General features: G+C 39.0%; 1 protein-coding gene across 1 annotated transcript in view; it reads right to left on the bottom strand.

The window, feature by feature from the left end:
* CCSER1 (coiled-coil serine rich protein 1) overlaps positions 1 to 16,022 on the bottom strand; it is a 573,345-nt gene that overhangs the window by 131,902 nt on the left and 425,421 nt on the right. Inside the window, exon 7 of the mRNA XM_072117766.1 lies at positions 1,625 to 1,702. Within this exon, the coding sequence (XP_071973867.1) occupies positions 1,625 to 1,702 (78 nt within the window). The remainder of the gene's footprint in view (positions 1 to 1,624; positions 1,703 to 16,022) is intronic.

Raw genomic sequence — 16,022 nt, 5'->3', positions numbered from 1 at the left:
TATGTTGAAGTTTCCATCATTAGACCACATACTTTACTTGTCTTTTTGCATGAAGATGTTGTAATGATTGTCCAGAGAACAACTATATGTTATGTTCAGAATTATGGAAGTCAGGTTAAAATTATTACATAGCTTTGTTATTATGAACTTTAAATATTCTATAATTAAACACTATAATACAATAATGCTTTAAAGTAAACTTAATATTACACAAACTAAAATTGCTTGAAAACTTTCCAGACCAACAATTCCCGATACAACTAACTTTAATGAGCAACCAACAACAGTGTTCCTTGAAGGAAGAAGTGACATTTACTATATTCTGTGCAGAATCCAGATGATACTCTAAATATATGTAGATCAAAATGTTGACCAAAATCCATACCTCAATTTTTAAATGGAGAAAAAGCAATTTTGGAAAAGCAGTGCCACATACTGATGACACTGCAATCTTAAATTTCAATACTGTTCTGGGCAAATCTATAAAAGTAGTTTTTTGAGATATTTATGGTTGCAGATACATGTGAAATAGGATTAGCAAGAATTATAGAGAAATCTAAATTCTTCTAGAATTGATGTATAGAGTTTGTGAAGTCTAGAACTTTTAAGTAAAATGAAATGCTACTTTCTCATTTAAAACTGCCAAACCCATGTAGCAAACCTAGAACAGTTTAATTTCATCAAGGTCGTCATGAAAATGTTATTCAATTGTTGTTTTAGATGTGTTGTAGACTTTGTGGGAGTTAATGAGTCAAAGTTCTACAAGCGGTCCCCTACGTAAGACAACTTACAGACGACTCCAAGTTACAAACGGCCCTCTGGATATTGGTAATTTACTGTACTTTAGTCTTAGGCCACAGTGATCCCCTGTAACAGTTATCAAAGGTGTCTCCAATTAAGCTTTATTGTTAATCCTGGTTCTTATGACAACTCAAAATTTTTAAAATCCAATTGTAACTGAGAGCAAAATAATTTTGACTGGGGTTACAATTATAAAGTATACAGTTCCGACTTACATACAAATTCAACTTAAGAACAATCCTACAGTACCTATCTTGTACGTAACCCGGGGACTGCCTGTACTTTGTTTTTTTGTGATTTTAACATGGTTAGCCATTAAATTTCCCCCCAAAAAGTAAAACATTTCTGACTATTTTCCATGTTCCATATCCTTAAGAAAAATAGGGGTCCTAAAAAGAAATCTACCATTAGAAATGAGCAAAATTAAACTGTACATACTTGCCTATGGTCCTCTTTATTTTGACCCCGGCATCAGTCTTCTTTAATGTTGACACGTTGGGATCTCCTTAAAAAAACGCAGGGGGATGTGGTGTCTAGTGCTCTGGGATGCCAATTATTTATCACAGGAGCACGGGACACTGCGCCCCCACTGCCTTTTGTAACAGGCAAGTCAACATCAAAGAAGACCAGCACTGGGATAAAGATTGAAGAGGACTATAGGTAAGAATGTTTAATTTTCCTTAATACTAATGGTAGATTTCCTTTAGCATCTGCAGTGCTATTGTAAACTATATCATTCCTGATAGAAACCTCAAAGATTAATTTTAAATCAACAGGATCAGCCAACATTCATTATGATCTTAACGTGGAGTAAATCTCATACCTTAAAAGGAAGACTTCTTTCAGCAATAGGGCTCATAGGGAGGGATGTTGTACTGCTGGCTGGACTTAAATCTGTGCTCTGCCATGAGAATGAAAAAGAATGGTTATTAATAAAAACTATTATAATAATAAATTGTTATTCATATAGTTCCATCATTCTGCAGCTCTTTACAGGTCATTGCCTAATTATCCAAACAAAATAAGACATTACAGAGAAATAAAATAATAATAAAAATAACGGAACATATAGTTGATTGATTAGTTAAAGATAAAATCAAAATAAAACAAGAGGTAGGTTTGCAATTTTCTACCAAATAAAATCTGTTAGTGTTTGCATTTATGCTTTTAGCTCTTTCATTGGTTTACAAGTTAAAGTGCTACGCAGTGAAACAAATGCTAAGGTCCTTTGACAGGTTGTCTGCTTGTTCCTTGGTGAATTGTGATAACAGCAAAGCAACAGATAAAGTTGTCCATAGCGCTCAAATGTGTTAATGTGACAGCAAAGGGACAAGGATAATGTGACGAGAGAAAAGGTACTGTTTGTTGTAAAATCCAATAACAGCAGTGAATTGCAACATCCAGCTGCTCGGGTTTTAAGTTTGTTCAAATATTATTACCGTACATAATAACCTCATATTATTCTTGAATATTCAAAACAAAACCTAATAAAATATATCAAGTGTTTGATCTGGCTCATCAAGTATATATGAGATTATTAAATGTTCATCATATACATATCACATACTCTATATTGTTTAAAATTTAGAAAATATTTTATAATGTGAACTATTCAGCAATTATAAAAAAAAATTTTCAAAACCATCTCCATAGACTCAGCGGTCACATGATCGCCGCGTCTAAAGCGCTTAATCAGAGCTGCTGGCTCTAATTAGACCCAGTACAGCTCTGATCACAATCCCCAGTCAGAGGTGGTGAGCCATAGTAATCATGTTCACCTCATGTGATGAGCAATTTATAGACCTATAGATTGTTGCAGTTTCCATGGGTTTACTAACCAATAGTGTTCCAAAAGGGTTGTAGAGTAGTGACAGATCAGGGATTTGGTTGCACTTCCTTATGCAGATTGTACACAAAAGACAATGTGCGAGTAAACAGGTTAAAGTTTTTAGGCAAAAGCATTTCAATGCCATATTGGCATCTTCATCAGGCTAAAATTTGCAGAATGCTCTTAGTTGTAATGTGATAGGAGTACCCTGCTTCCCCTGGACTGGTTTTGCATTAGACTTTGGGCTGATGAGGACAACAATATGGTATTGATAGGCATTGCCTGAAAATGTATTTAAAACTATTTACTCACACATCCCTTTTTTGTACCATATGCATTACGGTCAGGAAGCACAACCAAATCTATGATCCCTTTTTTGCTTCACTACTATAATCACACAGTATACTAATGGTTGAGCCCAAATATAATGAATTCGGTATATTCATTGTTTTTCAGGCATAAAATTGACTGGTCTAATCACTGTATACATACACTGTGGCACATTTACATACCTGGCCACTGGAGTTCACCGAAAGTGCATTGTCCGTCTACAATGCACTATGCCGCGATTCACTAAGATCGTGCAACCAATATGATGAATGTGTCGTTTCCCTTCTCATGTCCAACAGAGTTCACCATCTTTTTAGTGGTGCATGTTAGATCTAGGGCTTGCGATACAATTTAAAGGTTAAATCCCGTGCTCAATCCGAATCAGTATGATCATCCAAAGGCATGCCCCTAAATGGTGTCGTTTGGAAGCCAGCACAGCTGCCCAAAAAAAGTATTTCTTTCGACAAAATCCCAGTGCAGACACATCTTAAATACCTGTGCAAGCCGTTTTAGCCCCGAATATGGTGCACAGTCCAACAAAAGTGAGCAGTGCAACCCAGTATATAAGTAAATGTGCCCCAGTATATTGTGGGAATTCATCATACATTTTATACCACAAAATGTATGAAAAAGGTTGCACAATTTGAGGCATGTTTTTAAGTGAGTATGGCTAGAAGGTAGGCTGCTATCCTTAATATTAGAACGAGACACGGGCGGCGCCCCTAGTGCAATAGGTCACTTATAAGTGAGATGAGGTATTAGAGAGTATCTGCTCACCTGAAGACACCTTGTGTCTTATGCGTCTAGAGTAGATACTTTTTGTTCTCCGGTAGCTGTGGCTAGGGTGTGCTGCGTCTTCCCGGGGTCCGGTACAGTGGTAGTGCCGGATAGGGAATCACAGGGATGTAAAGGTTTGAAAAAACCGGGTTGGTATAAGACGCGCTGCCCCAATTGAGTTGTATCCGACACGGTAGTGGAGTGTAAGATATTATTTATTTAGAGGATAAAAAGGACTACGCGTTTCGGGGGTGGTCTACCCCCTTCCTCAGGTCCGTGATAATTGCTAGGCAAAACAACATGATAAAAACTAGTTTAGAGTATATATACATATAAAAGATGATGTTTGTTTTTTTGAAAAGATTATATAAAGAATAAAAACGTGTCTATAAAGTACAGGTCATTTCGTCGTTTCTTGGTGGAATAAATTCATATCATACAAGTACTGACAAAAATAATTCATAATTGATAGTATCAAAGGAAATACATAAACAGGAAATTCATAGTAATGCGTAAAAGAAAATTCATAAAAAGAAAATACATGTGGTTCATGTAGGGACGTCTGAATATAAATAATATAAAATATGGTAATAGGGTAAACTGTATAGAATATATAAAATATAATATATAAAAATGTAATATATAAAATATCATGCAGGTATGGGGTGGTGGAGAAAAAGATAGTGTAGAGCAGGCGGGATTCCATACTATAGTGGATGCGTGGAACAGATGGGTTTGTGATGCAGATGAATTGGGTAATAGGGAGATGGGTTAATGATATAATGTGGTGTACAAATCAATTATGTAGTTACCTTGAGCGCCAGGGTTCAGGGTAAACACAGGACGGCTGTTGAAGAGTGAGAGGGGGATTAAGTGCCTTGAATGAGAGCATCTGTATGATAGCGGGGGTATGAGGGGGGAGATAACTTACTGTTCCCGGTGTTCAGGGTGAACACAGGATCGCTGGGGTTCAGGGTAAACACAGGACGGCTGTTGGAGAGTGAAAGTGGGATTAAGTTCCTTGGATGTGAGCATCTGTGGGATAGCGGGGGTGTGGAGGGGAAGGTGACTTACTGTTCCCGGTGTTGAAGGCTGTGTGGCTGGTTTCGGCGCGAAGTGTGCGCCCAATGGGAGCAGGAGCCTTTTATGTGTGCGGAGATAATAGGTGTAAGGGGTGTATGGATAAAGTTAAAAAAAAAAAAAAAAAAATATATAGTTGTAAGAGGTGTATGAATAAAGTTGGGAAAAAAAAAAAAAGTTGGAAAAAAAAAAAAAAAAAGGATGATTAATAATTAAATGAATATTAGTTAAATGAATAATTAGATCATTAAATAGATCATAAGTAGATGAATCTGCGTATGTGAGTATTGTGGAATCAGGTACGTTCGATTAGTTCATTTAGTCCATTGGGGGTCAGGGTGTTTAATTTAAAGATCCAAAAGTTCTCCCTACGGACCAGTTGGTTAAACCTATCTGGATGTGAGGTCGGGATTTGCTCGATCGGGGTGAGTTTCAATAGGAGTGGGTCTTTGTTGTGAAGGGATGCAAAGTGACGGGATACACTGTGTAGGGGGTAACCACAGTTAATTTTGCTCCGATGGGTATTGATGCGTTCTCTGAGATTCTGGGTCGTACATCCCACATATTGTAAGGAGCAAGGGCATTCTAGGACATAAATTACGTAATCTGAGCCACAATTGATAAATGAGTTGATACTGAATGATTCTCCTGTGGATAGAGCTTTGAAGTCTTTGGTTTTGTTATTAAGAATGTCGCAAGTTTTGCATCTTTCTTTATTGCACCTGTAGCAGCCCTTTAATTCTGGAAAAAAGGATAAAGTAGTTTTCTCTTTTGTTTTACGGAGTTTTGTGGGGGCTAGAATATTCTTGAGGGTGGGGGCCCTTCTGAATGTGAGATGTGGTTTGGATGGGAGTAGTTCTGAAATGTATGGGTCTTTTTTGAGGATGTTCCAGTTTTGTTCTAGGGTATGTCTGATCAGGTTATGGTCTGTGGTGTAGGTGGTGATGAAGTTGGATTTGTGCGATGGGGCATGTGCTTTTTTTGTGGGGGGGATAAGGCAGTCCTTTTGTGTGAGGCAGTTAACTTTCTGGTAGGCGTTTTTTAGTATGCCTGGTGGATAGCCTTTTTCGGTAAATCTCTCCCTGAGGATTTTTGATTGTGTCTGAAAAGTTTTATGGTCAGTGCAATTTCGGCGTATCCTTTTGTATTGGCCGTACGGTACGTTTTGTAACCACTTTTTGTAGTGGGAGCTTGAATAATCCAGATAGCTGTTCACGTCTACGGTTTTAAAAAAGGTGCTGGTGATCAGATGAGAGTTATGTTCGTCAACTTGGATGAGGAGGTCCAGGAATTCGATTTGAGTCTGAGATGTGTTTACTGTTAGCTCGATGCCCCATGAGTTCTGGTTGATTTCTTTGACAAAGCTTAAGGCTTGGGCTTCTGTTCCTTTCCAGATAATGAAGAGGTTGTCTATGTACCTTCTAAAAAAATGGATCAAGTGACTGTAGTTGGTGTTGCCTACAATGTGGGTATGTTCGAAACGGCCCATAAATATGTTTGCATAACTTGGTGCAAATCTTGTCCCCATGGCTGTCCCCCTGACCTGTGAGTAGATGTCCTGTTGGAATGTGAAAGTGTTGTGTTCCAGAATGAAAAGAATGCTGTCGAGAATGAATGTGATCTGTGTCGGAGGAATTGATGGATCTGTATAGAGAGTATGTTTTATTGCTTCTATGCCCAGAGTGTGTGAGATGTTAGTGTAAAGTGAGGAAACGTCCATAGTGATCAGGATGAAATCAGACTGCCACTGTATTTTGTCTAGTTCAACAATAAGCTGTGCCGAGTCTCTGAGATAGGTGGGGAGGGTTGTGACGAATTTTTGTAACAGGATGTCGATGTATTCAGAGAGGTTTGATGTAACGGAGTTAATTCCTGATATAATCGGACGGCCTGGTGGTTTCTTCGGGTTTTTGTGGATTTTGGGCAGATAGTAAAACAGGGCTGTATGTGGGTTTTTTGGGATGATGTACTTTTTTTCTTTTTTTGTTTGGATGCCCTGTGTGGAAGCTTGGTTGATTAGAATGGATAGAAGATTAAGGTGTTCCTGTTTTGGATCATGGGTGAGTTTTTTATAGTATTTGGTGTCTGATAGTATTTTTTGGCTCTCTGCGATATAGTCTGTTTTATCCAGGATCGCTGTGCCGCCCCCTTTATCTGCTGGCTTGATTACTATTGTGGTGTTTTGTGTGAGTGTTTTTAATGCTTTTCTTTCTCCAGGTTTGAGGTTGTGGCGAGTGGTGGTTTGTTTTGACCGGTCTATTGTTCTGAGGGTGGTGGAGACTGATGTGTAGAAGGTTTCTATGTGAGGGCCTCGGTTGTGTATGGGGTTGAAGTCTGATTGTGGTTTGAGGTCGGTATGAATGTATGGGTCGGTGGTGGTATTGTCCGTGGTCTCGGTGGTATTATTATCTAGAAGAATTTTATTCTTGTTGATAGCAAAGTGACGCATTAGGGTGAGTTTTCTGGTGAAATGGTTAAGGTCTAAAAAAAGGTTAAATTCGTCCGACTTGGAGGATGGGCAGAAGGAGAGGCCTTTATGGAGTAGTTCTGTTTCTTGTGTTGTGAGTATGTGGGAGGAGAGGTTAAAAATTTCGATTTTTTGTTGTTCTTTGGATTTAGCTGCTAGGGTCTCTTTTTGTTTTTGTTTTTTTTGGTTGTGTTTTCCTCCTCTCTTTCCTCTGGTCTTTCTTTTCTTTTGGTTCGGGTTGTCATTGGGGTGAACAACGCATAGGTCGCTTTTGGGCTCTGTATTGGTATGACTAATGTGTCCCCCCCTGTTGTGATTCGCGGTGAATCTCTCAGGGTGGGGGGTAGCTCTAAAAAAGAAAGAGAGCTTGTGGAGTCGGCCGATGTTAAGTCGTTGCTGTCGCTTCTTCTCCCGATGTATCGGTTGTCGGGTGAAATAACTGTGGTCTGTGTGTCATCGGATGATATTGTGATCTCTTCATTGGGTGTTGTGGGGATGGGATGTTCAGTGGGTGGTGTGTCTGCTTCGTCGTATACTGAAAGTTGTGATGGGTTAATTGGTGTGTGGTTTATGATGTTGTGGGTTTTGTTAGGTAACGTTTTTGGTGTGGGGGATATCTCTGTGTTCCCCTTGTTGTTGGTGGGACATATATTGGCAGTTGCCCGAGGGCTGTCTGAGTTTGGGTTGTTGTGTTGTTTGTGTTTCTGACTGTTTTTTATTTCGGAGTTTTTTCTATAGTTCTTATTAATATAAACCCTTTCCTTAGTAGAGGGAAGTGGAGGGTTTTTTAGGGACTGTAGTTCCCTTTGGGAGAGGAGAGGGGGGATGTGTCTCATGGGTTGTTGTAATTGTTTCTTGTGTGTGTCTTGGGTTGCGAGTGTGCTGTGGTGGGTGGTCACTGGTGGGTTTATCTGATCTTGTTCGGGTTCCCAGAATCTATGTGCATTATTTGAGTATTCGTCTCTATCGCGTTTGAGTTTTTTTGATTTTTTGGAGATGATGGCATATTCTAGTGATCTTAACCTATTGGAGATGGAGCTGTTTAGTTCTGGGAATTTCGGGTGGGTGGAATATTTTTTTAACTTTATCCATACACCCCTTACACCTATTATCTCCGCACACATAAAAGGCTCCTGCTCCCATTGACCGCACACTTCGCGCCGAAACCAGCCACACAGCCTTCAACACCGGGAACAGTAAGTCACCTTCCCCTCCACACCCCCGCTATCCCACAGATGCTCACATCCAAGGAACTTAATCCCACTTTCACTCTCCAACAGCCGTCCTGTGTTTACCCTGAACCCCAGCGATCCTGTGTTCACCCTGAACACCGGGAACAGTAAGTTATCTCCCCCCTCATACCCCCGCTATCATACAGATGCTCTCATTCAAGGCACTTAATCCCCCTCTCACTCTTCAACAGCCGTCCTGTGTTTACCCTGAACCCTGGCGCTCAAGGTAACTACATAATTGATTTGTACACCACATTATATCATTAACCCATCTCCCTATTACCCAATTCATCTGCATCACAAACCCATCTGTTCCACGCATCCACTATAGTATGGAATCCCGCCTGCTCTACACTATCTTTTTCTCCACCACCCCATACCTGCATGATATTTTATATATTACATTTTTATATATTATATTTTATATATTCTATACAGTTTACCCTATTACCATATTTTATATTATTTATATTCAGACGTCCCTACATGAACCACATGTATTTTCTTTTTATGAATTTTCTTTTACGCATTACTATGAATTTTCTGTTTATGTATTTCCTTTGATACTATCAATTATGAATTATTTTTGTCAGTACTTGTATGATATGAATTTATTCCACCAAGAAACGACGAAATGACCTGTACTTTATAGACACGTTTTTATTCTTTATATAATCTTTTCAAAAAAACAAACATCATCTTTTATATGTATATATACTCTAAACTAGTTTTTATCATGTTGTTTTGCCTAGCAATTATCACGGACCTGAGGAAGGGGGTAGACCACCCCCGAAACGCGTAGTCCTTTTTATCCTCTAAATAAATAATATCTTACACTCCACTACCGTGTCGGATACAACTCAATTGGGGCAGCGCGTCTTATACCAACCCGGTTTTTTCAAACCTTTACATCCCTGTGATCCTTAATATTAAGCTGACAAGAAATTTGACTCATTGGCCCATTCAATATAGTCTATACGACGGGAGAGAAATTTTCATTTACTCACTGCTTCCTGATATAAAAAAGTAGAACTTCAACAACTAGTAAAGAAGAATTGATGTCCCAAAAGAAACATGAAATCTTGAGGAAATGTTTCACTGTGATCTAAGGTGTGGTTACCGATCAGCACCCAAATCTGAATTGGGCATACAAGATTAAAAAGTTTGGAGACCTGTTCTCTGGAGAGTCTAATAAATTCCCATGACTTCTTACAGGTCCTCATGGTAGAATAATTCCATGTTTGCCAAGCTAGAAATAATGGTGGACAATGCTAAGATTTGTGTTTGACTGCAATATTAAAAAAGAAGAAAAGAAAGTCAACTACATTACCTACAGTAAATGTAAATCTCTGATATACAATCTAAAACTGATTGCTCCTCTCAGGCATGCAGATTTCGTAACACTGTCAATTGCTTTAACAAAAATCACCTAAGTATGTTTGACAAATGACTGTTGACAGCTGTCAGCAATTTGATCCATTTCCCTGAAAATTTGCAAGTTAGTTACAGCTGAGCATTTCCTCCGATGACAGATACACATCAAGTTCAAAAAATAATCCACTCTTATGCCTTTCAAACAAATGCTGTGTATTTACTTTAGTTTCTGGGGTGTAAAGAGACAGTGGACTGAAAGACGTTATTGTGACAGGACAGCACATACAGCGCTATTAATATTTATCCACTTTTTAAATATTCAAAACAGTTTATCAAAACAGCATCCTTATTACAGCTGGCCAGACTACCTATTGGATCCCATTTAGAAACTTGTGTTACTTTAATGAGTAGCAGTAAAAAATAATTTCACTTCATGCTGTGCTTTATACTGTGTTATTTCTTGTCCAATAAATGCTTTCTTTGCATTGGATTTCAATGAGGAATTGGCTTGGCTGATGCCAGAACCTTACACTGCACTATAAAAAGAATCCTTCATTTACCTTAAAGCAGTGATGGCTAACCTATGGCACTGGTGCCAGAGGTGGCACTCGGAGCCCTCTCTGTGGGCACTCAGGCCATCACCAGAGATGACTCCAGGTATCTTCCTGCAGTCCCAGACAGCCCAGGACTTGCTGTGCACAGCGGTATTTTAAAGTGACAGCTCTACCTGGGACTATTTTCTGCTTTATTGGTGTCCTCAGGGTGCTGGTATCAATGAAAACTGTGACAGAGAAGGGAGTATAAATCACAAATTAAATTTCTGTGTTGGCACTTTGCGATAAATAAGCGGGTCTTTGTTGTAGTTTGGGCACTCGGCCTCTAAAAGGTTTGCCATCACTGTCTTAAAGGGTTGTTCCCATTACAGCAAATTAATGTTATTGTTTGTATGATAAAAAGTTATACAATTTTTCAATATACTTTCTGTAGCAATTCATCACAGTTTTCTAGATCTCTGCTTGCTTTTCTAAAGAAAGCTATGTTTCCTACCAGTGGACAGAAATCTAACCATGGTCATACAGGTGTACAGCTCGTTAGTATCACAGAGTGTAATAAGAGGTGTGTGTAATAACGAGCCGTGCACCTGTGTGACCACGGTCAGATTTTTGTCCACTGGAAGTAAACATAGAAGATTTCTATGTAATGACAACAAGCAGAGATCCAGAAAACAGTGAGGAATTGATACAGAAAGAATATTGGAAAATGGTATAACTTTTTATCATACAAACAATAACATTAACCCCTTAAGGACGCAGCCTGTTTGCAGGTTAAGGCTCGCAACTTTTTTTTGAAATTTGACCTGCGTCTCTTTATATGGTTATAACTTTTGAACACTGTTACTTATCAAAGCGATTCTGAGATTGTTTTTTCCCCACATGTTGTACTTCATTTTAGTGGTAAATTTTGGCTGATACGTTTTGCGTTTATTTACAAAAAAAAGAAAAAAATGATGAATTTTTAGAAAAATTTGCCATTTTCGAAATTCAAAATCACCGCGTTTTCAGGCAGATAAATTTACCACCTAAATAACTTGCAGAATAACATTTCCCATTTGTCTACTTTACATTTTCATAATTTTTGAAATGTTTGGATAATTTATTTTGACGTCACGTGGCCTACAAATCGAATAGCGATTTTCCGTATTTTCGGAATTGACTATTTTGGGGATAAATACTGTTTGAAATCAAATTTTACATATTTAGCAACAAACCCCCCTATATAACCAACCCATTTTCAAATCTGCACCCCTCAAGCTATCAGAAACAGCATTTACAAAGATTGTTAACCCTTTGAGATCTTCATAGTAATTGAATCAAAATGGCGGTGAAATTTAGAATGGTCAAATTTTGTCGGTTATACGTTCATCTAGCCCTAAAATTTACACATTTCCAAAAGATAAAAAGAGAAAACTCACCATAAAATTTGTTCTACAATTTCTCCTGAGTGCAGCGACCCCCCACATGTGGACATTACTTGTGTTATGGGGGCACAGCAAGGCGCAGAAGGGAAGGAGCGCCCTGCAGCTGCCAGGATTTTAGTTTTCTCGTTGCCCCATTTCGAAGGCTATAAAATCTTTGCTTTTTCGTTATTGGGTCATGTGACGGCATTTTTTTTGCGGGACGAGATGCTTTTTCCAGTGTTACCATTTTGGGGTTGGTATCACCTATTGTTGAAAATTTTGGAACTTTTTTTGAGGTCATGAGTAGAAAAGCATCAATTCTGTACTGGATTTTTTACTTTTTTTTTTTTTTGTGTTCACCGTATAGCCTAATAATCCTGTTATCTTTATTCTATGGGTCGATACGATTACGGGGATACCAGACATGAATATTTTTTCTTATGTTTTACTAAATTTGCCAAATAAAACCCTAATGTGGGGAAAAATCTATCATTTTTGCATCGCCGTCTTCCAAGTGGCATAACATTGTTACGTTTTTGGCTACAGAGCTGGTTGATGGCTTGTTTTTTGCGGGACATGTTGTTCTTTGCAACAATATCATTCTGGAGTACATATGTTTTGTTGATCACTTTTTATTGCATTTTTAGTGGGATATAATAGGTAAAAATCATAATTTTTGGCGGTTTTTTAACGTTTTTTTTTTACGGCGTTCATCATATGGGTTCAATAGTTATTTAGTTTTATTCTATGGATTGTTACGGACGCGGTGATACTATATATGTGGGGTTTGTGTTATGATTTAGACTTTTTTGAGTGTTATATGTCTCTTTATATGTTTTGGGGCTTAGGGGCATTTTTAGTGATTTCTAAAGTAATTTTTTATTGAAAAACATTTTTTTTTACATTTTTTTACATGATCCACCATGGGATATGAACAAGCAATCATCTGATTGCTTGTTCTTGATAATACTCTGCAATACTAATGTATTGCAGGGTATTATCAGTGCCAGCCTATGCAGATGCATAGGCTGACACTTTGCCTTTAAGATGACGTCACAGACGCCATCTTAAAGGTAAACCCTCCAGGCTTCTCTGGGGTCCCGATCGGACCCCAGAGGTGCCAAAACAGCGATCGGCCCCCCGAAAACGGTGCGGGGGGGCCGATCGTGGGGTAAAGACCCCCAGAAGGCAGGTTAAATGCCGCGGTCGCGTTGACCGCGGCATTTAACGGGTTAAACACCCGCGATCGGAGCCCACTCCGACCGCGGGTGTTAGCCGGGGATGTCAACGGTAGATTACCGTTGAAATCCCGCGGCTAACGATGCCGGTTCGGCTGCTATGCAGCGCTGAACCGGCATTGTCTCTGCGCAGTAGCTGTACTGCGCTGAGCGCTATTCGCGGGACTCAGCGCAGTACAGCTACGGCGCAGAGCGCTAAGGGGTTAATTTGCTGTAATGGAAATATCCCTTTAAGGTTAGAAATGTTGTAATTTTAGTAAAGGGTAAAATGATACAGTCTGATTCTCACAACTATAAAATAACTTTCAGTAGTCTGTTGATAGAAAAAGAGTTATTTAGATTTTTGTAACCAGACATTTTTTCCAAGCAGAAACTGTGAAAACATAACAACTACAGTTCTCAATTACTAAAAGTTCCATCTACTGATGTAGAGAAACCGAGATCTTTTTTGCTGCCTCTTAGATACTGCTGGTTTCTGGATCCTTTTTAGCTAGTAGACTATTATGCTATGACTGAGAACATAATGTAATGTAGCATACGCCAACAGTCTCAACAATAAATAGGGGTTTTCCTCTAAAGATATGACAATTTACTAATTAAGTAGAAGATTTTCCACTTTCCAAGGGACTTGCCCAAAAATAGTTTTGGGCATGAAATACTTAAAAAAGAAAGTGCAGAAACAGAGGGCCTGATGTATAATAAATTAAAGAGAAAATCACTAACCAAAGTACTTTTCCTGGGGGAATACAATTTAAGCAGCATGTAAGTAATGAGTACAAAAAGGCTATCACAATATTTTAGTCTTTTTTTCATAAAAACATTATACAATGGTGGTGTAAAACAGTGTCTTCGCGTTTCCATAGTCAAAGCTCCTACTCATGTTAATCATCTTACCATGATTAAGAGATCCGCAAACAGTTTTCGTTTTGTGCTGATATATCAATCTTTGAGTATGATACATTTTTCTGGCATATTTTGCCAGATTTTTCTTTTTCTGTTTTGTCTGATTTATTATTGTTTTGCAACATTTTTCTGTCTCTCTGGGATAGGGCTTCAAAATTACATTTTCAAACTGTTGATAAACACAGAATTTGAACAAGAAGATAACAGATCCATTCTATAATGGATAAATGGAGTCAGCTCATAATAAAATGAGTGGAAGCTTATCTGGCGTACCCTAGACTGACCACCACAAGGCAGCTCCTGAAAACAACTGATGTGTGATGTTAAGTAAGGGAGCCCACTATTCTGTTATTGAGGACATTACACGAATATGTTAAAAAGGTTTTTAGACCACAATCCCCCTTAAAAATAATCTTTTTAAGTAATTTGTGCTACAGGATCCCATCACACTACCATCACTCCACAAGTATCAGGTTCCTATAATCCTGATTAGCTTTACCAGTTATTCCTACTTGCAAAATATTGGTAGGTACTTACCATAATATGCTGGATATATACTATAGAACCTGTAGGTTAGGAAATGTTTGCCATAGAGGCTTGGCCAACTCAAGTTGGTTCTTGTAAGAGTCTTCCAGATTATCATACTGACGTATTTTCCATCCCCCAAAGGTTAGGTTCATATCTTTTTTTTATGTATGTTGTGTGGAAACATCGGTAGACAATGTGGGAGATGTTTCAAACTGTCTATTCCAGAAACATGGAGTCATTTGTATATGTCCTTGGTAATTAGAGGGCATGACAGTAAAGAAAATAGCCTGTGCGCTAGGAAATTTACGATTCCCCAGTATTATATTGCACCAGATTAGTCATCCAGCATCAGACACAATGGGGCAAATTTACTTACCCGGTCCATTCGCGTTCCAGCGGCGGCTTCTCCGCTCTGGATTCGGGTCCGGCCGGGATTTAATAAGGTAGTTCTTCCGCCGTCCACCAGGTGGCGCTGCTGCGCTGAAAGTAAACTCATCGCGCCGGAATGCACCGAGCTGGACCAGGTGAAGGTAAGCGGTCCTTATGCGACACATTTTCGGTTTTTAAATGCGGCGGTTTTTCCGAATACGTCGGGTTTTCGTTCGGCCACGCCCCCCGATTTCCGTCGCGCGCATGCCAGCGCCGATGCGCCACAATCCGATCGCGTGCGCCAAAATCCCGGGGCAATTTAAGTACAAGTGGCGCAAAACGGAAATATTCGGGTAACACGTCGGGAAAACGCGAATCGGGCCCTTAATAAATGACCCCCAATGTTTCATCTGGTGCATCAGAGAACTGTTTAGTTCTACTCTGCACTACAATGCTTGTAGCCACCTGATTGTGGGGGGAGGAGTGAACATCAGCAGAAGGCAGTTTTCTGGGTATACTCAATCCTGCTGAGCAACATATGCACTCAACAGAGGTTGGGGATAGGTAGTACCACTGCATCTACCCCCATAGAGTTCAATGTCTTACGCTGAGTGCACACGTCACTCATCAGTAGGCAACAGGATGGACAGACTTAGCTTACTATGTCTTACTACATATATTTTGTATACTGGACAGATGGAGGCATAAATTATGCCTTCATCTGCCAGTATAAGTCTATGGTTACACTGGCATATGCACTGGGAGCTTTCATGACGTATGTGCTCAGCATATGAAGAAAATGAGATGTAAACCTAGTCCAACAATGAAGACTCCAGAAGAATAAACTTTATTGACATTATCAGTAGTTGTGATAGGGGTCTGTGCTCCTCCCCTGTAATGAGCCTGTATGACCATGCATATAGACCTCTGTTCACATTCACATATCCATTGCAATAAAATCGCTAATTTAATGTTCAGTTTGAAAGCAATAACTAAATAAGGTAACATATACAGACTTGTACATAATGGGGGGCTAAAGATAAGGGAGGAGAAAAATCTTCAGACTATTTACTGAATGACATTTAGCTGTCATGGTGGTTTCAGTATTATATATAACTGATCAGTAAATGAAATTCCT

This window comes from Engystomops pustulosus, chromosome 1 (assembly GCF_040894005.1).
Source record: "Engystomops pustulosus chromosome 1, aEngPut4.maternal, whole genome shotgun sequence".
NCBI lineage: Eukaryota > Metazoa > Chordata > Amphibia > Anura > Leptodactylidae > Engystomops > Engystomops pustulosus.
Note: the sequence above shows the minus strand (reverse complement) of the source record. Positions and strands in the feature narration are given on the sequence as shown.